General features: G+C 46.9%; 1 protein-coding gene across 1 annotated transcript; it reads right to left on the bottom strand.

Annotated features, from left to right (window-relative positions):
• Window positions 1-5,374: 5,374 nt before the first annotated feature.
• AADACL4 (arylacetamide deacetylase like 4) lies at window positions 5,375-24,479 on the bottom strand. Its single transcript, XM_002750298.6, has 4 exons — window positions 24,261-24,479; window positions 19,277-19,493; window positions 11,588-11,651; window positions 5,375-6,412 (listed from the first exon to the last, which is right to left on the bottom strand). The coding sequence occupies exons 1-4, from the start codon at window positions 24,426-24,428 to the stop codon at window positions 5,638-5,640; spliced, it is 1,224 nt and encodes a 407-aa protein (XP_002750344.4). The 5' UTR covers window positions 24,429-24,479; the 3' UTR covers window positions 5,375-5,637.
• Between the last annotated feature and the right edge of the window lie 1,321 nt (window positions 24,480-25,800).

Here is a 25,800-nt window from a genome sequence, read left to right as displayed (position 1 = left end):
GACACAAAGAATCAATGTCGTGAAAATGGTCATACTACCCAAAGTAATTTATAGATTCACTGCTATTCCCATCAAACTACTATTAACATTCTTCACATAATTAGAAAAAAACGACTTTAAATTTCATATGGAACCAAAAAGGAGCCTGTATAACCAAGACAATCCTAAGCAAAAAGAACAAAGCTGGAGGCATCACGCTACCTGACTTCAAACTATATCACATGTTACCAAAACAACATGGTACTCATACCGAACAGACACATAAACCAATGGAACAGAAAAGAGACCTCAGAAATAGCACCACACATCTACAACCATCTGATTCTTGACAAACCTGACAAAAAACAAGCAATGGGGAAAGGATTCCCTATTTAATAAATGGCACTGGGAAAACTGGCTAGCCATAAGCAGAAAACTGAAACTGGATCCCTCCCTTACACCTTATACAAAAGTTAACTCAAGATAGATTAAAGTCTTAAATGTAAAGCCAAAAGCACAAAAACCATAGAAGAAAACCTAGGCAATACCATTCAGAATAAAGGCACGGGCAAAGACTTCATGATGAAAACACCAAAAGCAATGGCAGCAAAAGCCAGAGTTGACAAATGGGATCCAATTAAACGAAAAGCTTCTGCACAGCAAAAGAAACAATCATCAGAGCGAACAAGCAACCTATGGAATGGGGGAAAGCTTCTGCAATCTACCCAACTGACAAAGATCCAATATCCAAAAATCTGCAAAGAACGTAAGCGAATTTTCTATTATCTTTATGATACTACACAGTAAATAAACTTGCCCCTGATGCAAGAGGAAACACTCTCTCTAGCTTCCAAGGTGGATTACTCTACAAATATCTTCAAAAAGACAATCTGGATCAAAGGCCATCAGTGCTTCTGTTCACAAGAAGCAAAGAAATGTGAGAGACCCAGGGAGACTCATCTCCCTGCAATCTTCACCCCTCATTTCTACTTGATCTTGGCTTCTGGGATATTTTTCCATAAGTATGTCATGTCTTAAGCCACTCCAGTTAATCTGTCTGACAAAGGCTGGGGACAGGGGGAATCTCCAATTTATCTTGTAAAGCATTTAGTAAAGGCTACTATCTCCAGGACCCCAAGCAGCAGGATCAGGCTAATCTACGGGAGACCTGACCAGTTGAACAAATCTGATCAACCATCTGGGCTTACCTTAGAAAGCTAGGTGGCTTGCTTTATAAGTGTTTGTATTGATTTTTCTGCTTGGCCGGTGGCATTGATTCAGGCATAACAAGATGTATTAGCAATTACACAGACTCAACCTTGGCCCATAAGAAGGAAATCTAAGGTAATGGTATCGTTCGCAGTAACCCTGGGCGGTGAGGTGATGCTGGCCTGGGTGCATTTCAGTGCCACGGTAGTGTTTCTTTAACTATGCAAAAAATACATACAAGGCTTTCTTCTCTTAGGAAAAAATACAAATTAGTATATTTGGGGGAAAGAGGATAAGTTAATATGTGGCTTCCACATAAGAACTTCAGCCCCAGGGGCAAACATGGTACTTCTGGAAAGAAAGCATTGTTTGCCAGGTGCTGTGGTTCATATCTATAATCCTAGCATTTTGGGAGGCTGAGGAGGGAGAATCACTTGAGCTTAGGGGTTTGAGACCAGCCTTGGCAACATGGCAAAACTCCATCACTACCAAAAATACCAAAAAATTAGCCTGGCATGGTGGAGCATATCAGGTCCCAGCTCCTTGGGAACCAGAGGTGGGAGAATGATTTAAGCCCAGGAGGCTGAGGTTACAGTGAGCCAAGATCACACCACTGCCTTCCACTCTCTACTGCACTCTGGCTTTGGGCAACAAAACCAGACCCTTTCTCAAAAAAATAAAATAAAATAGAAATTTTAAAAAGAGAGAGAAAAGAAAAGAGAAAGCACTGTTTCCAATTTGGAGATTCACTGAGCAGAACCTATATTCACTGCATTGGAGGGCAGAGGTTGACAGTGCCTCTCTATGAATGAATGTACTGGCTGGCTGGCATTAATAATTAATATGCCAGTAATTCAGTCAATGTTAGGGTTCCCAAGTGGGCAGAGCAGCTTCTATAATAGCCTGAACCCGCTACAGAGCCTTCTCTTGCTCTGTTCCCCACTCGAAATAGGCAGGCAGTCAGGCTGTGGGGAGTTTTCTAGCTGCAGAGAAATAGCTGGCACAAATGTGGTAGATGTTGCCTTCGAAATCCAAAAACCCTACCAAGCAGTGTGCATTTTTCACTGTAGATGGAACAGGTGCAGCCTCTTGTCTTTCACCTTGGAGTAAATATCTCAACATTCTCCACATCACTGAACCACCAGAAATTTCACTGATGTGGCTGTCCCTTAATTGTTTTGGAGTTTCTTTCACTTTGCACACGTCTTCCTAAGGTATTCTAAGCTACAGGCTACTTCCTGCTTAAACAGATCCAATAAGCATAATGCCATCAGTGTAATGGATTATCATGATGCTTTCTGGGATGTCAGAGCAATTACAATCTCTAATGACTCTTTTAGAGCAGAAAGCAATATTGACATTGCCCTGAGGCGAGACTGTAAAGGTATACTGTTAGCCCTGCCAGATAAAAGCAAGTGGCTTCTGGTATTCCTTACACATTGGTATGGAACCAAAAGGTAGCTTCCAGGTCAGTAGCTGCCTACCAAGTACCAGGAGCTGTGTTTACTTGTTCCAATATGATGCTACAGCTGGAAAAACAGCTGCAATGGAAATCACTGCATGAGTAATTTTAGAATCACTCCTATGCATTCTCCAAGGTCGATCAGACTTCTGCACATTTCAAACTGATGAACTAGATCAGGGTGTGATAGGTGCTTTTTAGAAATCTTTTAGGATGGTATGAACCTCTGCAGTTCCCTGTGGGGGGCAGACTGCTTCTGGCTTATTATCTTGGTAAGGAGGAGAAGGTTCAGGGTCTTCCACATAGTGCTTCCTGCCATAATGACCCTCATTTATTTGATCATAGAGCCAATGTGGGATTCTGCCAGTTTCCACATGTGTCTATTTCCATGATATATTGAGGCACTAGAGATATAGTGAACATATGTGTCTGTGGACAAATTGAGCCCAATATGAGTTGGACTTGAGGCAAGACTTCATCTGTCACCTGACCACAGAAAGCCCCACTTTGACTGAGAAAGCCACAGAAACACTGTCCTCAAGATTGGTGCCAATTCAGAACCAGAGTCTAGTGATTTCTGTGTTCACAATTTCTTACAAGTGTTCCCAGATATAAGTGTTAGCTAGGTTCTCAGAGGTAGAAAATGGCTTATGAAGATTTGATGGTATTTAGAGGCTGATAAAGACTTTTAAGAGAAAAGACAAAGACTGCTGGTATGGTTTATTTCTCCTGATTGGACCCTACCTAATGCAAGGACATAGAGTTTATGTCATAAAAACATGCTTGGAAGAGCTTAGAGGAAGGTGCAAATTACTCCACCCATGGAAGGCAAATGGGAGTAATGACAGTGGGAGAAGGGAGAGTTAGAATTGGGGAAAGAGAGAACTCTACTGGAGGAACCATCGGTCACTAGCTCCACATCAAGCCAATGGTTACAGACCATCCTGAGTTTCTCCAGCTGAGAATTTGGGTTGACTGTTCTTCCCAACACCTCTTGGTGAGCCTTCCGTGTAAGACATGCTCTAATGTGGCCTCATGGTCCCCACCCCATGGTGGTCATACCCTTGTGGACAAGGATTATGACGTGCTTCTCACCAGTAGAAAAGGTGATGATATGTATGTGATATGTGTTTGTGATTACCTTACGTTAGTTCTAATAGCTACCTTGCTTGAGTCTATCTCTTCCTTGCAGTCATTTGGAGAATTTCGTGTGTTAAGACACTGTAGGTGACCTCTAGAAGCTGAGATTGAGCTCTGACTACAGCTTGCAAGAAACTGAAGTTCTCAGTCTATAATCACAAGGAATTGAATTCTGCCAACAACCTGACCAAGCTTGAGAGTAGATCCTTCCCCAACTGAGCCTCAGATGAGACCACAGCCCTAACACCTTGACTGTAGCTTTGCAGGACCCCAAGCCAACAACCCAGCTAAACCATGCTCAGGCTCCTGACCCACAGAAACTGTGAGCTAATAAATGTGTATTGTTTAAGCCATCATGCTTGTGGCAATATTGTTGCACATCAATAGATAATTAACACAGCTTTCCATCAAAGCTGCTTACATATAATCCATGAGTCACAATGTCTGCTCATGCCCCCAGGTGCCCAATCCAGATTGCCTGTTTGAATGCCTGCTCTCTTTGCAAAGAACCAAGACACCTGTAGGACCCCTTCTTCCATCAGTCATAGGTGAGGTCGTTGGTACCCACTGAGGCTTTGGTTGGAAGAACCTCCAGCTTCAGCATTTGGGAGGGACTTTGGTGATACTGACAGCACTGAGGCCTGTGGGTATTACAGATATATCTAGGATACATGGTCTCAATGCAAAAACTAGTGTGGGTCACCTCCAACATGCAATACAAAGGTTCCCTTTCTTTTTCCTGTGAGCAGAGAATTGGTATGGCTAAACCAGGGCACGGTTCTTTATAAATGTGAGAACAATATACAAGCTCATCAAAGAAAAGAGGCTTAATCCCTTAGGAAATGCAGTTTTTATTTTTTTTATTTATTTCCTCTGGCAGAGTCTCACTCTGTGGCCCAGGCTAGAGTGCAGTGGCATGATTTTTGACTCACTGCAACCTCCGTCTCCCAGGTTCAAGTAATTCTCCTGCCTCAGCCTCCTGAGTAGCTGGGATTATAGGTGCATGCCACCATGCCCAGCTAATTTTTGCATTTTTAGTAGAGATGGGGTTTCACCATGTTGGCCAGGATGGAGGAAAGACATTTTTTATATTCCAGATGGCATCCAGAGGTTCCCAAGACATCACTGACTTGGTGAACCTGCCTGTTAGTAGCCAGTGGTCTGTTTTTGAAACTCAGATGAAAGACTTGAGCCCAGGCAAAGCTCACAGCTCCCCAGAGCCCACCCTTTTCTTCTGTACCTTTCCTCCTGCCTCTTTCTCTGTCCCTCCCTCTCTTTCCCACAATCCCCTCTGAGATCTTCATTTAGTCCAGCCCAAGGGTGGCTGTGTCAAGGATAGAATTTCATTGCAACAGCATTTCTCAGACTAGCTGGAGCCTATCAAAGTTGGGATTTGACCAGTGACCTTTGACCACAGGAACAATTAAGTGCCCCCTCCTCCAACAGGCTCCACAGCCCCGAGCAGTATCTTGTCATCATGGGTATAGATTCACCGCTGACAGCATGACCAGTTGTTGGCATTTATTCTGCACAGGTCTTATATGTTAGGCCTTCGAGAAATTTTTAAAGCCACTTTTCTTCTCCTTTTGATATTTATTTCACCTGAATGGAATGTTACAGAATGCTGCTAGATCCGGAACTGGACACTGTTAGTGACAAAAGGAAACGCACAGAGTTGGGATTTTCTTGAATACTAAGCAAGACTATCAGCCTCCATCTCACCCTTCCCAGCTGACCCAAGCATTGACGTAGCACCGCTTTAACCAATAGAGTAGAACTCACTAAAGCACCCAGTTTCTGGTAGAGTCTATGCTTGCCCCTTCCTCGTCGGGGCTCCAGGGTTACTATCATATGCCCTTTACATAATTGACTACAGCATTCACAATCTTCAGGGAGCATGGGAAAGAGAGAGCCTTCTTATCAAAAAAGATAAGGGATCCGTGAAAACCATCCTCCAGGTGGTACCATGTCACACGGACCCCCTGGTCCTCCAAGCGCTTCCTATAGAGCAAGCCGTCATCACGGAGTATGTCATTCTCACAACTCACCAGGAAGGCCTCAGGAAGCTGCGCGATGATCTCATCATCTGCTAGCAGGGAAGAAACTTCTACATCCAGCATGTGTTTGGTTTCTAGATAGGCAGCTTCATTAAAAGGGCCCGGAGACCAGGGTTGGAAGCCTCTTTTCTTAAATTTCTTGGGGATGTTGTCAGGGCTAAGCCACTTGTCATACTTCTTCCAGACATCCGGGGGTACACAACTGCCGTTCAAAATGGCATCGCGCCAGGAGAGGTCAATGGCCAGATAGTTACACAGAACGGTCACCATGAACTTCTGGGAAAGGAACGGGACATTTCGGTTCTGCTGAAAGGACGGTAACTGCAAACAGAACACTTGGACAACTGGAGAGATCAGAACCTGAGCCCGGATCCGGGGAAGATCCGATCTGCCCACCAGGGCCTGGGTGACGGTGGCCGCCGCTGCGCCTCCGATGCCTTCTCCGCAGACCACAACCCTGGAGGGGTCCACGCCATAGGTTTCCAGGGCCTTCAGGAAGTAAATGGAGGCATTCATGCAGTCGTGGCAAAGGGCAGGGGAATGGTGGTCAGGAACCATGCGGTACCTAAGAGGAAAGCAGGGAGTGACGGTAGGCCAGTGTGGAGTGTGGCCAGGGGGCTGTTCCAACAGAATCCTCAGCCCTCCTCACAAGACCGTATCTAATTAAATCCTCAGAATAACCCTATGAAGTAAGGATTTTATCCCCATTGTCTTCCTCTGAGCATGTGAAGGACCTGCCTAGATTCACACAGGCCGGGATTTTCTACTCCAAGCCTGTGCTCCGTCTGCTTCCCGTAAACTCCCTATGAGATGACGCAACTTTGCTTTCACTGAAGCTATTTGCTTCGGGAGCAAAACAACCAGCAATGGCTGAAAAAAAAGGAAACGAAACCACTGCCAGTCCCACTGCATGTCTGTAGAGAAAGGGGGAGAGAACACTAAAGTCAAAGGGATGTCACTTTCAGGCAGATTTTTTTTTTTTTTTGAGATGGAGTCTTGCTCTGTTGCCAGGCTGGAGTGCAATGGTGTAATCTCGGCTCACTACAACCTCCACCTCCCAGGTTCAGGCGATACTCCTGCCTCAGCCTCCCGAGTAGCTGGGACTACAGCTCTGCGCCTTCACCACCAGCTAATTTTTTTGTATTTTTAGTAGAGATGGGATTTCACCACGTTGGCTAGGGTGGTCTCAATCTCTTGACCTCGTGATTCACCCTCCTCGGTCTCCCAAAGTGCTGGGATTACAGGCATGAGCCACCGCACCCAGCCAGAATTTTTTTTTTTTTTTGAGACAGAGTTTCGCTCTTGTTACCCAGGCTGGAGTGCAATGGCGCGATCTCGGCTCACCGCAACCTCCGCCTCCTAGGTTCAGGCAATTCTCCTGCCTCAGCCTCCTGAGCAGCTGGGATTACAGGCACGCGCCACCATGCCCAGCTAATTTTTCTGTGTTTTTAGTAGAGACGGGATTTCACCATGTTGACCAGGATGGTCTCAATCTCTTGACCTTGTGATCCACCTGCCTCAGCCTCCCAAAGTGCTGGGATTACAGGCGTGAGCCACCGTGCTCGGCCCAGCCAGAATTTTTTAAATCAAAAATCCGAGGCAGGTGGATCATGAGGTAAAGAGATCGAGACTATCAGGGTCAACATGGTGAAACCCCATCTCTACTAAAAATACAAAAATTAGCTGGGCGTGGTGGTGCGCACCACCATGTAGTCTCAGGTACTCGGGGGGCTGAGGTGGGAGAATTATCTGAACCCAGGAGGCGGAGGTTGTGGTGAGCCTAGATCCGAGATCATGCCATTGCACTCCAGCCTGGTAACAAGAGTGAAACTCCGTCTCAAAAAAAAAAATTTGGCTAGGCATATATAGTGGCTATATATACTCAGGAGGCTGAAGCAGGAAGACTGCTTGATCTCAGAAGGTTGAGGCTGCAGTGCGCTGTGATTGTACCCTGCACTCCAGTGTGGGAGGCAAGAGGGGCTGGAAATGTTCTGAAGGTGCCCTGTAGAGACAGAAAGCTAGCCTGGAGACACACAGCTCATGCTGCAGAAGACCCAGGTGCCAGTGGCTGGTGAAGAACACTAGGAAGTTGGTCTTAAATATCCTAAGGTTTGGTTTCCAAAGTATATCTCCTCAAAGTAAGTCAAGGACAAAGAAAAGGAACTTTAAAATGAGATTTTAAGGCCAGGCACAGTGGCTCACGCCTGTAATCCCAGCACTTTGGGAGGCCGAGGGGGGTGGATCACCTGAGGTCAAGAGTTTGAGACTAGCCTGACCAACATGGTGAAACCCCGCCTCTACTAAAAATACAAAAATTAGCTCGGCGTGGTGACAGACACCAAAAGGCAGAGGTTGCAGTGAGCTGAGATGGTGCCATTGCACTCCAGCCTGGGCAACAGCACAAGACTCTGAACAACAAAAAAAAACTTTTAAAAATAGTAAGACACAACCTACCTAATGCATAAATTGAAATTAAGATAATAGAAAGGAAAGAATAAAAAATAGAAAGTTTGGCTTAACTGATTGGAGCAGAGTTTATCCAAACAATTGTTCTCTTAAATTTTAAGTTGAGGTTGTTGCTAATCATCTGTTTTGTTCTTACAATCTATCATTGAAAACATCAAGCTTGGGCGCAGTGGCTCACCCCTGTAATCCCAGCACTTTGGGAGACCAAGGTGGGTGGATCACCTGAGGACAGGAGTTCAAGATCAGCCTGGCCAATATGGTGAAACCCTGTCTCTACTAAAAATAAAAAACTAGCTGGGTGTGGTGGTGGGAGCCTGTAATCCCAGGTACTCAAGAGGCTGAGCAGGAGAATCACTTGAACCCAAGAGACAGAGGTTGCAGTGAGTGAGATTGCGCCACTGCGCTCCAGCCTGGGCAACAGAGCGAGACTCCGTCTCAAAAAAAAAAAGAAAATATCAAAAAGGTATATTCTAATTATTGCATTACATTTGGAAGAAGCTCATAAGGAAAAATGACACTTTAGTAGCTTTCAACTTAGGACAATAAAATTATTTTTTTCTGAGTAGAAAAAAATGATTTATGAGCCCCACCGTATAAAATAAACAAATGCAGCTGTTCTGGTTTTGCCCAAGGGTAAGGAACCTAAGCCCTCACTCTTTCTCCTTCTTCTTTGACTGCCAAAGTTGTCTGTAAGACATCACAGGGAACCCTAGGGTTCAAGGGAACCAGTTTGAAAACCACTGCCTTCTATTAGACCTTAAATTTTGTTTCCTTTAAAAGTTACTTTAAAGCTTCATCTTTCAAAATAGAATTTGGTTGACTGCAGCATAATATAGTGCCCATCTAGGAAACAGTGTCCAATAATATTATTGCCCATTTCCTAGATGGTCAATATATTGATAAATCTGTCCATGTTGGGCCGGGTGCAATGGCTCACACCTGTTATCCCAGCACTTTGGGAGGCCGAGGCAGGTAGATCACCTAAGTTTGAGTTTCAGACCAGCTTGACCAACATGGAGAAAGTCCATTTCTACTAAAAATACAAAATTAGCCAGTCGTGGTGGCGCATGCCTGTAATCCCAGCTACTCAGGAGGCTGAGGCAGGAGAATCGCTTGAATCCAGGAGGAGGCAGAGATTGCAGTGAGCCGAGATAGTGCCATTTCACTCCAGCCTGGGCAACAAGACAGAAACTCCATCTCAAAAAAATAAATAAATAAAATGTTATCAAGACAGGTTTCCACAAAAGCTCAGGCAAAACACATGCTTCTTAGAGGGTCCCTGCAGGGAGGTGGCCCCCTGCACCTGGCAGCCATGAGCACAAACCTCAGCTTTCATTTTTCCATTTCTAGAAGTGAATACTCCTCACCAAATGTTGACTATTCAGCTCCAACATGATGAAGGGGATAACAAATATTAGGTACTTTCTGTCAGCAAAATCTCTGACCTGACAGAAAGAGGTGGAAATTCTCCTGTGCCTGCCTGCACTCTCTTGCTCACTGTGATGGACTGAATGTGTGTGTCCCCCCAAATTTCCCATGTTGAAATCCTACACTGCAATGTGAGGGTGTTAGGAAGTGGGGCCTTGGGAAAGTGTCCAGGCCATGAGGGTGCAGCCCTCATGAACGGGATTAGTGCCCTTATGAAGGAGGCTTTAGAGAACTCTCTAGCTTCTCCTTCTGCCATGTTTGGATACAAGGAGAAGTTGGCAGTCTACAGCCTGGAAAAGGGTCTTCACTAGAGCCTGACCATGCTGGCACGCTGATCCTGGACTTCCAGACTCCAAAACTGTGAGAAATCAATGTGTTGTTTAAGCTGCCCCATGTATGGTAATTTGGCATAGCAGCCCAAATTAAGAAAACCCACCCCGAGCTGAAGGCTTCACAGAACCGAAGGTCGAAAGACCCGTCTTCTCCAAGAGCTCAGGTAGGGAGTCCCATCCAGGCCTTAGACATCTTCCTTCCTTCAGTGTCTCTCAGGGAGTCTCCTCCCAGCTACTGTCCCGCTGCAGCCTCCTTGAATCCCTTATCTGTGCATGCAGCTCCATCAGCCACTCTATCAAAACTGCCCTGGCCCATGCACCAGGTCTTTCTAAGTACCTGGGATAATGGTATCCTAAGCAATTTCCTACAAGGTATTAAGGCAGGTGCTTATTGATACCTTTATGTGCTACCAGTTCAAGGGATCTTTTTATTATCACAAAGGCCTTTGGTGACATGGACTGTAATGGTGGAATTTCAGACACAATGACAAGCCACCTGAGAGGTATGTTGATGAATAGTAGAAAGTGCTGGCTTCCTCAGTCTCATCAGGGAGGACCAGAGATGCTCAGTGACTTTGTTTAAGCCACACGGCTATTCTGTCTACCAAAGCCTAGGGGCAGCTACTGTTTGAGGCGTTTCATTGTAAAGGCAGGATCTAAAAAGGCAGATTTTAATTTCTCTCACAGCCCTTCTCTAAACTCTTTCCCAGTGGTGTGAGATCTCTTGGGCCAAGAACCAGAATCCTAGTGAGTAGCCCCTACTGCCCCCTCCATCCACTCTAAAGATGCCCTCATCTCCCCCCGCCTTTTTTTTTTACTGAACCAGAGTTGTATCTTTTTTTTTTTTTTTGAGACAGACCTTAAGACACTCTTAGCACTAGTCTCTGCAGGACCAGAGGCTTAGTGTGTAACAATGCAATCAGCACCTGCAGGACCATCATCTCAAACAACAGCCAGAAAACGACCTTCACCTTCACCAACCCCGCCACCATCCCATTTCGCTTCTCCCCCAACTTAAGGAAGGGTTACCCTGAATCCTGTTTCTATCATTTTCTTCTTTCTATGTTCCATTGTCTTATTGTGTCTATGTGGACTCTTGGAAAGTATTCTTCTGGTTTGAACATTTTTACCTTTGCAAAATGAGCACCTGGCTTTATGTAATTTTTTGAAAAATTTTCACATAGTTTCATACTACTAAGATTCGTTTGCAATATGGTATACCTTTCCAGTTCATATTTAAATGGCTATGTAACGTTCCGCAGTATCTTTGTAGTTATGGAATCGAACAGTCGCCACACTGTGGTTTATTCAGCCCTGCTCACGTGCCCTCTCATGGGCCTGAGCGTTGTTTCCAGGTTTCTGCTCTTTTGAGCACTCCTGCTCCTGTCTCTGTGGATGCATATCCAACAGTTGCCTCTTGGGAATCAGGGCGTCTCTGATCTACAAATCACCCATGAACTTACCCTGTCTCCTGTCACACCTGTGAAACCCACAAGCTATCTCCAGCAACTCACCCAATCATCAGAAGTACAGAGTCAGTCTCCCGGGCCAGATGATTGCACAGGCCATGGTAACAATCTGCAAGAGAAAAAAGTCAGAGGAGCAGCCCATGAGTAGGGCCCAGACCATCTCGCCGCAGCCCCCAGGAAGAGCCAGCTGACCGTCTTGGTGTGGGCTATGGCTTCCTCTCTCTGTTTCTGCTCTTGCCACCTCTGACGTGACTCTGGCTGGCTCTGCCTGGCCAGAGACAATAAGCCAGGCCAAATCAGACATCTGTCCCCCACCTCCCAAATTTTGGGGCTCAAATGCACCTTGGGGCTCACTTTCTGCAACATTTATTTTACAGTGGAGGAAACCAGGAACCTGGAAATCTTAGTGATCAGAAGTGGACGAGACCAAGGGAAGTTAGGCATGCCTGCCCTGGGGTATGAACGGTAACTGTCTATTGATATTGATCAGGAAATAAACAGTGCTTGGAGGGGGCGTTTCTATTAGTAGAGTGGTGCATATGAAGGTCTCAGAGGCAGGTCTGTTACTACAAGGCCATAGAATATATGGCACAGTGGTGGGCACAGAATCAGTGCCAAATACACTTCTTTCTAACTGAGTCATTCTCAACTTCAGCCATACATAGAGGTACTGGGGAGTTTATACAAGTCCTCCGGCCCAAGCTAAACCTCAAACCAAATGGATCAGATTCTCTAGTGTGGAAGCTCAGGCAGTAGGATTCTCTAAATCATACCAGGTAATTCCAGGGTTTGGGGAGGTTTCTGAAGTGGGTGCGTGCTTCATTAATGCTCTTTGAGGAGAGTGACAATGGTTCTGAGTGGAGCCAGAGGCACAGAGGGGCTAAACTGAGTCGGAACCCCTAAGGTGAAGTTTCCATACTAGTAGGTCTCAGTCCTGGCTGCACATTGCAGTCATCTGATGAGCTGTTGAAAAATATTGATGCCCTGGCTCATGCCTGTAATCCCAGCACTTTGGGAGGCTGAGGCAGGCAGATCATGAAGTCAGGAGTTTGAGGCCAGCCTGGCCAATATGGTGAAACCCCATCTTTACTAAAAATACAAAAATTAGCCGGGCATGGTGGCGAGTGCCTGTAATCCCAGTTACTTGGGAGACTGAGGCAGGAGGCTCACTTGAACCCAGGAGACGGAGGTTGCAGTGAGCCGAGATGGTGCCACTGCACTCCAGCCTGGGAGACTGAGTGAGACTCTGTCTCAAAAATAAAAAAATAAAAGAAATCACAATTAATGCCAAAAAATTGCATAATGAACAAAATATCAAAATTTTACATAGGCCTGGCTGGGTGCAGTGGCTCACATCTGTAATCCCGCACTTCGGGAGGCCAAGACAAGAGGATCACTTGAGCCCATGAGTTTGAGACCAGACTGGGCAGTACAGAAAGACTCCATCTCTATAAAAATAATTAAGCCAGGCACAGTGGCTCACTCCTGTAATCCCAACACTTTGGAAGGCCAAGGTGGGGAGGATCACTTGAGCCCAGGAGTTCAAGACTAGCCTGGGCAACACAGGGAGACCCCATCTTTACAAATAATTTAAAAATTAGCCAGGCATGGTGGCACATGTCTGTGGTGCCAGCTACTCAGGAGGCTGAGGCAGGAGAATCACCTGAGCCCAGGAGATTGAGGCTACAGCGAGCCATAACTGTATCACTGCACTGCAGCCTGGACAACAGTGTGAGACCCTGTCTCAAAATAAACCAGCAAACAAATCAATAAATAATTACCTGGTGGTGGTGGTGCATGCCTGTGGTCCCAGCTACTTGGGAGGCTGAAGTAGGAAGATCACTTGAGCCCAGGAGTTGGAAGTTGCAGTGACCTGTGATCACACCACTGCACTCTAACCTGGGTGACAGAGCAAGACCCTGTCCTTAAAAGATGTGTGTGTGTGTGTGTGTGTGTGTGTGTGTGTGTAAACAGGCTTCTGCTTTTTCCTTACCCACTCGCTCCGCCCTGTTCGGCCCTGCCTGTATATACATTTTGACATTTTGTTCATCATAATCGTTTGGCATTAATATTTAGTTTTTTCAAGCATTGCATTAAAATATTACCTATCTTGATGAATGAATGTTTTGGCACCCTTTCAATTTAGAACCTGAAGCAAGTGCCTCCCTCTAGCCCCGGACTTCACTTAGAAGGCTCTTCTCTGGCTTCCACGGGGCAAGATCCTCCTCATCCATTGGGCCTGAGCTCAAATCTGACTTCTCCGATGAGAAGAGCCAAATCGGAATGATGCTGTGAGCCATTCTCCATGCCACCTGTGTTAGCATAATCTGCAGTAGCTTCAGTGTCCAGCTCCCTCAGGGACTGTCAGGTCCCTGAAGCCAGAACTGGGTTCTGTTCCCATGACAACAGATCCAGCTAGAGAATGGCCATCGTCACTTCCACCACTAGGTGGCAGCACATCCTAATCTCGGGGAAATTATGTACCGGCAGCAGCCTGCCTTTTCCTATGGGCAAATTTTTCTCCCGTGTGTCCATGCATCCGTCCATACATCCAGATCCATTTGTTCATTCGCAAGCCCATCCTTTCATCCACTTATTCCCCCATCCATCCATCTATTTATTCGTGCATTCATTCATTCAATTCAAAAAATGAAAACAACAGGCACTGCGGATGTAGCCACAAACAGAACTTCCTGCAGTCTCCATTTTTAGTGCGGGAGTCAAGTACTAAACAAGGAAAGCCGTGAAGGAACAAAATAAGCTATACTGTGTCAAGTGCCTGAAGAAAATTAACAAGGATGAAGCGGCGGGTGGAGACAGCGGTGCAGGGCAGGGCAGCTCCGAAGGGAGAGGAGGACACCCGATGCCATAGTGGGCACAACTGAGAACTGAAGAGGCCCAAGGTTCCTGGCAGCACCCACCAAATCATGTCATCACAACCTAGGAGCCTCAGTGAGTCTTGATGTGGCTGGTAAGAATATAAATTTCCATTTTTTCTTTTCTTTTCTTTCTTTCTTTTTTCTTGAAACGGAGTTTTGCTCTCGTCACCCAGGCTGAAGTGCAATGGCGTGGTCTTGGCTCATTGCAACCTCCACCTCCCAGGTTCAAGCAATTCTCCTGACTCAGCCTCCAGAGTAGCCAGGAGTACAGGCACGCGCCACCACACCTAGCTAATTTTGTATTTTTAGTAGAGACGGGGTTTCTCCATGTTGGCCAGGCTGGTCTCAAACTCCTGACCTCAGTTGGTCTGCCGGCCTCGGCCTCCCAAAGTGCTGGGATGACAGGCGTGAACCACCGCGTCCGGCTGAATATTAACTTCTTAATTGACTCAGGGGCCAGTTACTCTTCCCTAAACAGCTATGCTGGGCCTTTACCCTCCAAGAGCTACAGTGTCACAGGTGTTGATGGCACCCCAAAATCAAAGCGCTTTACTTTACCCCTGAGCTGCAGGCTGGGACACTATATAGTAACTCATGAGTTTCTAGTTATGCCAAAATGCCCCATTCGTTTATTGGGACGGGACTGTCTAACCATCCCAATAAATGAATCCGCTTTGAGTGTATCAGGCGCCGGGAAGCCCTCCTTACTGGCAAGGCTTGTTATTTCTAAACCAGCCTCAGAAAAACAGGAGACCCCCAACACCCCGAAATAAGGTCTCAAGTAGACCCACAAGTATGAAACCAAGAAATCAGAAACCCTTGGCAAAGCAATACGCACTCAGTCAGTGATCATCTCTTTACAAGTCAAAAATAATTCCCCACACAAGCGTCAGTATCCTCTCAAATCAGAAGCCAGGCAAGGACTGCAACCTCTAACTGAGAAGCTGTTAAAACATGGCCTCCTCGTTCCAGGTCGATCTCCTTGTAATATGCCTGCCCTCCCTGTCCAAAAACCAAAGTGAGAATCCTGTCTAGTTCAAGACATACAAGCCATTGGCCAAGTGTGGTGGCTCACACCTGTCATCCCAGCACTTTGGGAGGCCAAGGCAGGTGGATCACCTGAGGTCTGAAGTTCGAGACCAGCCTGGTCAACATGGCGAAACCCCCATCTCTACTAAAAACACAAAAAATTAGCTGGGCAAGGTGGCAGATGCCTGTAATCCCAGCTACTCGGAAGGCTGAGGTAGGAGAATCACTTGAACCCAGGGGGCAGAGGTTGCAGTGAGCCAAGATCATGCCATTGTACTCCAGCCTGTGCAACAAGAGCAAAACTCTGTCTCAAAAACAAACAAAAAAAGACTTACAAGCCATTAATGAGACCATAATTCCCTTACATCCTATAGTGTCAAATCCTTATACCATATTTACCCAAATAGTGGGAGACACCAACTGGTTTTATGGTATTAGATCTTATGGATGGCTTCGTTTGTGTCTCTTTGCACCTGACTCTCAGTATTTGTGTGTTTTTGAGTGGACCAATTCTGGAACTACTACTATTTACCACCAGCACGCCTGGACAGTGCTGCCTCTGGGCTTAGGGGATGGCACTCACGTGTCATCTCGTCTCCTGGCACGAGAATTAAGGGAGCTAGAGCTAGAAACGGGGATACTCTAATATGTGGATGTTATTCTTGTATGCAGTCCCACTAAAGAGGACACAGAGAAGAATGCCATTCAGGTCCTAAACTTTCTGGGTGAAAGAGGGTATAGGTTCTCTTCATCCAAGGCCCAGATTTCTAAACCTGAAATAAAATACCCAGGGCACATCCTAAGCCCAGGGAACCAGATCTTGTCCACCAAATCAAAGGAGGCTATCTTAAAGGTAGGACCTCCACAAACAAAGAAGCAACTTAGAACGAACTGTCCTGGCTATGCCAAGATTTTACAGGATTTGGATCCCAGGGTTTGAGATCAGTACTAAGCCATTGCACAATCCCCTAAGAGGACCAAAGCATAAACCACTCGGAGGAGTTTGTGCAGTGACAAGCCATGCTGTCGTTCTTATATTAACGATTCAAGATTAGTGGAACTGCAAATTCAAAGTTTTACCAACAGCCTATCTGGCTCTGTCATTTCTTTTCTTTCTTTTTTTTTCTTTAATTTTTTTAAAGATGGGGTTTCACCGTGTTGGTCAGGCTGGTCTTGAACTCCTGACCTTAGGTGATCTGTCCGCCTTGGCCTCCAAAGTGCTTGGATTACAGGAATGAGCCACCACGCTTGGCTAATTTTTTTATATTTTTAGTAGTGATGGGGTTTCTCCATGTTGATCAGGCTGGTCTCTAACTCCTTACTCAGGTGATCCACCCACCCCGGCCTCCCAAAGTGCTGGGATTACAGGTGTGAGCCACAGCACCCGGCCGGCTGTATTATTTCAATTACCTCACTGCTGAAACCACCTGGGATTCCATCCAGGGATACCGACCAAGTGTAACATGAGTCCCACCTTTCCTGGGACCTTTAAAACTGTCTTATTACTTCCAATGTTGGGTCCTTACTTGTTTAATTTTCTTCTAAAGTTTATGTCTTCTATTAGGTTGGCGCAAATGGTTTTCCCCTTTTATGGCAAAAACAGCAATTACTTTTGCACCAACCTAATAGATTGCAACAGTTCCATGTCAAAAGGATGGTCCTGCAGGATTCCAACCAATCCCTACCTCGGATTCAGATCCTCCTGATGACCCACCCTTGAGACCCATACACTAGGCATCCAGAGATTGCCGAGCCCACACTAGGCGGGGCCAACACCCCAATCAGCAGGAAATAGATACTGAAGACTGACTTCCTCCCTCGTCGACCCCTAAGTATAAGAGACAGAAATCTCTAAGGGGAAAACCATGAGATAGGAATTACACAGGGTGGTAGCAGAACAGAAAATTCCAGGCAGCAGTTTCACACAACTAGCAAAAGGAAACTATTGAATAGCTGCAGAAGACTGGGCGCGGTGGCTCATGTCTGTAATCTCAGTACTCTGGGAGGCCGAGGTGGGTGGATCATGAGGTCAGGAGTTCAAGACTAGCCTGGCCAATATGGTGAAATGCCATGTCTACTAAAAATACAAAAATTAGCTGGGCAAGGTGGCAAGCACCTGTAATCCCAGCTACTCAGGAGGTTGAGGCAGGAGAATTGTTTGAACCTGGGAGGCAGAGGTGGTGTGAGCCAAGATTGTGCCACTGTGCTCCAGCCTGGGTGACAGAGCAAGACTCCGTCTCAAAAAGAAAAGAAAAGAAATAGCTGTGGAAGCTGATAAAACCCTGAAAAGCCAGGATGTGGACCAAGTTGGCTAAGACCGACTGGACCCAACATGGCACTAGATTGGACCTGGGTTTCTCCTAGGACCTCCCTATGTGTTCATTAGCATATTATGCACACATCCACCAGCACCAGGACAGGTATGGGGACACCCATATTTGGTGTACAAATGGGTGGCAACCCAGTTTGAGAAAACTTCACCTTTTTCCAAGAAGTTTCATGAATATTCCACCTCTTGGTTAAAGAAACACATAACGGTAGCAGCCCCAAACCCCCTTGAGTGTCTCTCTTGAGTCCGCCCCACTCTCTTTTCTTCGGTGTGTGCTTTTCCCTTTGCAACAAATCTCTGTATTTTTACTATTTTCTGACTCGTCCTTGAATTCATTCTCATGATGGTGTCAAGAGCAGGGACATCAGCTGGAGCTGAGGTCCCACTGGTCTTTAGGGACCTCCCCCAGCCCACTGGTATCAATGCCACTCTGGGGAAGGATAGTTGAGATACAACTGAAAGAGCCAGGGGTGGTCAGCCATGCAGTGTCAGGGGTGGGAAGAATGTCCTCTGAGACCGAGGAAACAGCAGGTGGAGAATGGTGGTGGGAAGGAGCTGAAGTGTCTACAGCAGATAGACGAGTAGCGGGACTGCAGCTGAGTGAACCGGTGAGGGACACACAGGTGACCCAGGTGAGGCTGTGGGAGGAGTTTGGGTTTCATGGAAGGGCACAGGAAAGATTTAAGTGCAGGATTGACACACTCTGCCTTGTATTTTTAAAAGATCCCTCTAAGGCCAGGCACAGTGACTCATGCCTATAATCCCAGCATTTTGGGAGGCCTTGATCACCTGAGGTCAGCAGATTAAGACCATCCTGGCCAACAAGGTGAAACCCCATCTCTATTAAAAATACAAAAATTAGCTGGGCATGAGCCCGTAGTCCCAGCTACTCTGGAGGCTGAGGCAGGAGAATCGCTTGAACCCGGGAGGCAGAGATTTCGGTGAGCCAAGATTACGCGATTGCACTACTCCCTCCAGCCTGGGTGACAGATTGATACTTCATCTCAAAAAAAAAAAAATCCTTCTGGGTGGGGACCAGATGTGAGGAGCAAGAGGTGAACTAGGGAGACTGGTGGCCGGGAGGCTGGGTGCAAGGGGACAGGCAAGCAAGGATGGGGTCCTGGGTCATGGCGACGCTGCAGAGCTAGAGGGAAATACATGGGTTTGGGATCACGAACATGAGACAGGGCAGGCCAATGACTGTAAGCAGAAAGGGGACAGAGGTGTCAACAGCGCCTGTGACAGCCCTACCATGACACTGCTGTCCCCATCTTGACTGAGACTATCATATTGTAGAAAGGAAAAAGTTTCCCATGTAGGCTGCCACACCATCTACTGACCTGAGCCCAAAGCCCTTAATCTGGGCTATTAACCGTATAAAAATTCCAACAACTGATTCCTTTGAGCTACTGCAGAAGGGTTCTTGCGGGAGGCATGAGCTCAGCTACGCATGCATATGAGGCCCGACCTCTACAAAGCCACAGGGAAGCCCCTTACCCAGGCTCCCAAATACTGAGCCCCCTCCATGGTAGAAGATGATGCCTCGCCGGAGTCTGGAGGATGCTGCCTTGGGCTGGAACAGCCTCACAGGTATCGTCCCAAAACGCAGGTCAGTCACCCTAAGTTCAGGGTCCTTTTTAATTCTCATGCTATCATGTAAAAAACGGACAAATTTGGGCATGGAGCAAATTCCCAGCTTCTCAAGTATGTTCCCCTGTTGGAAGTCATAAAAGAAAGCCAGGCATTAGAAGAGGTTAGAATCCAGATGGTAGATTCCCCGACACTTAGAATTGTTAGGATGGTTTCGCAGCTTCTCACCTGCCTCCTGCAGGTGAAGGAGGCTCATCAGGAATCAGTGGGCTCTGGATTGTGTCCAGGTAGGGGGCTGGGTTTTCCACCTTTTCTTCCCAAAGGCTTTTGATTGAATAATGGTGTGAATTTGCCAAAGGATAGCCTAGTTTGGGGCTGAGTGGGAAGAAGCCACTGCCTTAGCGATGCCAATTGTCCACGGCAACTGACCAGCAACCTGTCTCTCTGTAGTTCTGTGCTGGCCTCTCTCCAGCCTGGGATGCAAAGACAGTTCCTCACCTGCATCAACACATTCTTCTTCCGCGTTAGGAAGGATTCCTAACTGTGTCCGTGTTCAGCTAAAAAGAGCAACGTGATTCATTAGGGATGTCTGTTGTGGGCTCGGGTCAAGGGAATAATGTGTTTTTAAATTAACATGACCACTCTAATTATAAACAAGTCAACATCTGAATGTTTCATGCAATATAGTTACAAGGCGTCATATTTCGCGTACTAAGTACATTTCAGCCATTCTGGATAATCTCTCTCAAAGACTTCACATGTGGAGAGCGTCTTTGTCATAAGGAAAACAGCAAGGGATAATAAGAATGAAAAGAATAAGAACAGCTGATACTTATTAGACATTTACAATGTGCCAGTACTGCCCCAAGTGACTTGGATTGTTGACTTGATTCAACTTCTCAGTAACCTTTCTAAGCCAAGCACAATTACCAGCTCCATTTTACAAATCGGGAAATTAGGGCATGCCAAGGTCAAGTTCCTTGCCCAGGGTTGTTCTCAACTGCTAACGGAGAAAGAGCTTGGGTTCTGGAGCCTAGCCTATCCAAGCTCAAGTCTGAGCCCAACTCCAGTTAACTGAAAAGCCTTGGGCATTACTGTCTCTGAGCTTCAATTTCCCTTGTTTACAAAATCAGAAGCATGGTGTGTATGGTCCAAAGATGAGGTGTGAGGTTGGGATCTGACCACCTCCATTGAGTGTCTCCCCAGTGGGTCCTAGCCAGTGCAAGCCCCACCCTTTCTCTTGCTTGCACCCACTGGGTCTTGTCCAAGGTCCCACAGACTACCCCAATCAATTCCCTCCATGAAAGGGTTCCCCGAAAGGAACTCCAAGCAAAATAATGATTTCCTTGCCTTGGTTGGAGAACAAGTTGATCTGCAAGGTGGAGATCACCTGCTTTTTCCATTACCTGACTCACATCTGAAAACCCCAGACCTCTATGCTGTCCCACCATGAACCTTCATCTGCTCAGCTATGAGCTCCCTGAGGTCATGGCACCTGTTGTTGGCACAGGCTGACTCCAGCTCTAATCTCCCCAGCTGTTTGCCCTGTTCACCTACACACTAAGAGCTTCTCCATGCCTCCTTTTGTTTCCTGGAAGCCTTTCTTACCTGTCCAGCAGGTAGTTGGACACCAAACTGACTTTCATATCCAGGCTCAAGGGTCATGTCCACGTGGGGCCATTTTCCTCCCTTGAGCCTAGGAGTTCAAGACCAGCCTGGACAATATGGAGAAACCCCATCTCTACAGAAAATAAATATCTGAGGTTCAGAATTTTAGATAGTTGTCGAAACTCCTTGACAAATATTGCATCATTTGCCCTTTAAAAGAAAAGCTATAGAGGCCGGGCGCAGTGGCTCACATCTGTAATCCTAACAGTTTGGGAGGCCAAGGCAGGCAGATCTCTTGAGCCCAGGAGTTCAAGACCAGCCTGGGCAACATGGCGAAAACCCATCTCTACAAAAAAAAAGTTACCTGGACGTGGTGGCAGGTGCCTATAGTCCTAGCTACTCAGGACATTGAGGTGGGAGGATCACCTGAGCCCCAGAGGTCGAGGGTGCAGTAAGCCATGATTGTGCCACTGCACTTCAGCCTGGTTGGTGACAGACTGAGACCTTATCTCAAAAAAACAAACAAACAAAAAAAGAAATAAATAAAAGAAAAAGAAAAACAATAGTGTTTGTTATATTACTCTATATATTTTAGTAGCATTCATAGCAACATTTAAATCTATAATAACTTAAAGAAATGCTACATCTTTGCCTTCAGGGACCTGATAAGCATACTATGAATGATCAACTTTGATTGAGCCTTTCTAAGCGCCCAGCACTGTGCTGTGCATTTTTGATGCTTTCTTATTTAATCCCCACATCACCCTATAAAAGGCCTCACCTGGGCCATGGACCGTGGTTCATGCCTGTAATCCTAGCACTTTTGGGAAGCCAAGGCAAGAGGATTGCTTGAATCCAGGAGTTTAAGATTAGCCTTGGCAACATAGCAAGACCCCATCTGTACAAAATATCAAAAAATTAGCCAGGTGTGATGTGATGGTGCACGCCTGTGGTCCTAGCTACATGGGAGGCTGAGGTGGGAGGATCACTTGAGCCCAGGAGGTGGAGGCTGAGTGAGTGGTGTTTACGCCACTGCACTCCAGCTTGGGTGACAGAGTGAGACTGTTTCAGAAAGAAAAAAAAAATAGCTTTTCAGAGAAGAAAATAAAAGCACAAAATCATGAGTCCACAAAGCGAGTAAGTACAGGCTTCAGAGCTCAGACCCAGGGTAGTCTGATACCAAAACAAAGCTCTTAATTTCCTGGTCATAGACTCTTTTTAGCTTTTTCCTTGTCCTCCCAAACTTCTTGTTCCTGTGATGTCTACCTGTCCTCTGGAACTGAATGAACATTCACTACTGGCTGTCTTCACCCTCACCATCGTCACCCCATGATGGGCAGTGTGCCCTGGGGGGCCCAGGGCTGGAGGGATCAAGAGAGGGCGTCAGAAGCCAAGTCCACCCTTTCAGCCGCTGCAGACCCATCTCAGAGTCTCCTGTGAGCAGCCCATAGCTGCTGTCACAGCAGACGCTTAGCTTGTGGGCTACTTTGGAGGAGAAACACTGAAGGTTAGAAAAATCTTAATGTCTCTGGGCTACTTGAACATCTTAGACCCTTGTTTTAAATCCTGGGGCCCTAACCGAGCCAGTAATTCCACATGGATTGCAGCCACCGGCTTGAGTCAGCCTAATTCCAGGCTGATTCCGCTCTCCAAATGAGAGAGACGAGTACTTCCTACGACCTCGGCCTGCCTCCTTGAGTCAGCAGCATTTCTGCCATTGCAAACTCAACTCGTTCATTTCTGTAAATTTCCCCTGGGTAACAAACATTCTCTAAAAGACAATTTCAAGACAAGATCGCTTGAGCCTAGGAGTTCTAGACCAGCCTGGGGCTGAGATGGAAAGGATGGCTTGAGCCCGGGAGGTTAAGGCTGCATTGAGCCACGGTGACACCAATGCATTCCAGCCTGGCAACAGAGCAAGACCCTGTCTCAATGAAAGACAATTTCTCTAAAGAGAATGTTAGTTACCCATGGGGAACACTTCCAGCAGCACAGAAACATATTTTATGAACTCACTAAACATCTCTAAACACATCAACCCTCCCAGATGAGGAAACTGAGACAGAGAGGGTAAGTAAATGGTGCGGGACCACACAGCGAGTGAGCAGCAGAGCTGGGACACACACACACACACACTCAGGCAGTCTGGCTGGAGTGTCTGTTCCTTATCCCTAAGCCCTGCTGTCAATTAAGCTTGGCCTCCCCATCCTCCTCCACAGCTGCCCTGTAATCGGTAGGAGCTGTTTGACTCCACCCGGTGTTGGGACATGGGTTAACTCAGGTTGCCTGTCACAAGCAAGTTGCCAAACCATTGTTTTCAAAACCACTGCAACTCCAGGAGTGGGCTGAGCCACGCCAAACCCCCAACCCCCAATCCCGGCTCAGAGCCTAGCTGGCTCCACCACTCAGAAATGCTGCATAAATTCATGTATGACTATATCAACAAACAGCACCTACCAGATGCCAGGCACTGTGAGTGGGACTGGGCTTACAGAGATTAACAGGGAGAAAACACCTGTGAGGCAGGTACGGTGGCTCACACGTGTAATTCCTAGACTTTGGGAGGCCAAGGTGGGCAGATCACTTGAGCTCAGGAGTTCTGGACCAGTCTGGGCAACAGAGCAAAACTCTGTCTCTACCAAAAGTACAAAAGTTAGCCAGGCATGGTGGTGAACACCTGTAGTCCCAGCTAGCTACTTGGGAGGCTGAGATGGAAAGGATTGCTTGAATCCAGGAGGTTAAGGCTGCATTGAGCCATGATTGCACCACTGCATTCCAGCCTGGACAGCAGAACAAGAGCCTGTCTCAATAAAATAAAACAGAAATAGAAAACAAAATAGAATAGAAACAACCTGTAGGCAAGTCAGCGCACCGAGGGTGAAAGATGGTGTGGCTGAAGGAGGTGCAGGGCCCTGTCGGGTCACAAGCCCGTGGAAGGCAGGGACTAGGTCTGAAATTGTTTTTGAATTCTCAGAAAAGAGCCCAGTGATTGGCACTCAGTAAATGTTTGATCTGAAGAATGAAAGGAAGGGAGTTAGAGAGAGCAGGAGAGAAGGAAGAAAAAAACAAAAGCAGGGAGGGAGGGAGGGAAGGAGGGAGGAAAGCTGGCTAAGGGAAGGGGGAAGGAACAGAGGGGAGAGAGGGAAACAGAACAGCAGATACAGAAGAGACAAGTGTATGTTGGGGGAGTCTGAAGAGAGAGACAGAAGGGAAGGGAGAGAGGAAGAAGAGGATAAGGTACTGAGAACAAGAGAAACAGCCCCCAGGCTGAGAGTAAACTCACCAAAGTGAGCAGATACAGGAATAGGCAATGCAGGGCTCTCAACTTCGTGCGCTGTTCCATGGTGGCGGGGACATCCGCGGTGAGGAAGTGCTCAAAGACAGCCCAGACAAAGACTCCCAGGAAAAAGACGGGCAATGCCAAGAGCAGCACGAGCCACGGGACAGCCATGTTCCTGGGGCCTCAAGGAGCTGCTTCCCCAGGGAGCTTGCCTGAGAGCCTGTGTGGAGAGGACCCGGCCTGGTTATACCTTCCGCCTCCTCCACCCCACTCTCTCTGGGCTAAGCCTGACCCAGTGGCCTGACCTCGCTTCTCAGAGTAAGCACAAAAGGGCCACTGGGGAGCTAGAAGAACCTGTTTCCCTAAGCAACATGGGGACCCAGGAAAACCAGTTCTGCCCATCAGGGGGAGTCTTGGGAGGTGGGCTTCCCAAAGACCTTCAGGAAGATCAGGCTCAAATGGGCATCTATCTTAGCTCCTGGGAACCCTGGAAAGAGATTTCACGTGGGTTGTATAGGCCTCCAGGGCCTGAGCCTTCAAGTGTAAGATAGGAGACTTGGGCAGCTTTCTTCACCAGAGTGTGCTTAGGGTGAGCGCAGCAGATCCCAGCTCCCCAGCTGGCTGCCCTAACCCCTGCTTTGTTTTCTTTTTAAAATAAGGTCTCACTCTGTCACCACCTCTGCACCCTCTGGGCCTCTGGCTGGACCAGGGCAAAGGTTGGTGTGTTTTCTGGTAGTGATGATATTCTGGGGTCGTGGGACCAGGAGAGAGCAATGTCACTGCAGCAAAACTAAGCTCTGTCCAGCCTCATCTTCTCCCTCAACAAATGGCACCCAGGGCTGGGCTGGGGACAGTCTTTATCCACATTGCTTTCTTCTAAGAGAGAAAGAAATGATTGGAACCATTTTGGGAAATAGGCTTTGAGCCTGAAAATGTTAGATATTTTAATTTTACAAATTAAATACTCGTGTTATGCTGACCACATGACAGGTCTGCTTCTGAGTCCTTATTTTATTTATTTATTTGTTTGTTTGTTTGTTTGTTTGTTTGTTTGTTTGAGACAGAGTCTTACTTCGTCACCAGACACCAGGCTGGAGTGCAGTGGCGCAACCTCAGCTCACTGCAACCTCTGCTTCCCGGGTTCAAGCAATTCTCCTGCCTCAGCCTCCTGAGCAGCTGCAACTACAGGCGCCCGCCCCCATGCCTGGCTAATTTTTTGTATTTTTAGTAGAGACAGGATTTCACCCTGTTAGCCAGGATGGGCTCCAACTCCTGACCTTGTAATGCTCAGACCTTGGCCTCCCAAAGTGCTGGGATTACGGACGTGAGCCACCGAAACCCGGCCCCTGAGTTCTTTTATGAATACTTACTCCTCAGGCACGATAATCATGTCCACCTTACAGATGAGGAAACCGAGATGCTGACAGCAGAGAACTCATCTAGGGCCATGGAGCTAATAAATGGGAGAGGTAGGGTTTAAGTCTGGCAGACCCAGGTCTGAGATGAACCTCTTAACTACTCGGCTACTCTGTGTTTCCCCTGT

The sequence above is a fragment of the Callithrix jacchus genome, chromosome 7, assembly GCF_049354715.1.
Source record: "Callithrix jacchus isolate 240 chromosome 7, calJac240_pri, whole genome shotgun sequence".
Classification (NCBI taxonomy): Eukaryota; Metazoa; Chordata; class Mammalia; order Primates; family Cebidae; genus Callithrix; species Callithrix jacchus.
This window is presented reverse-complemented; position numbering and strand designations above follow the sequence as displayed.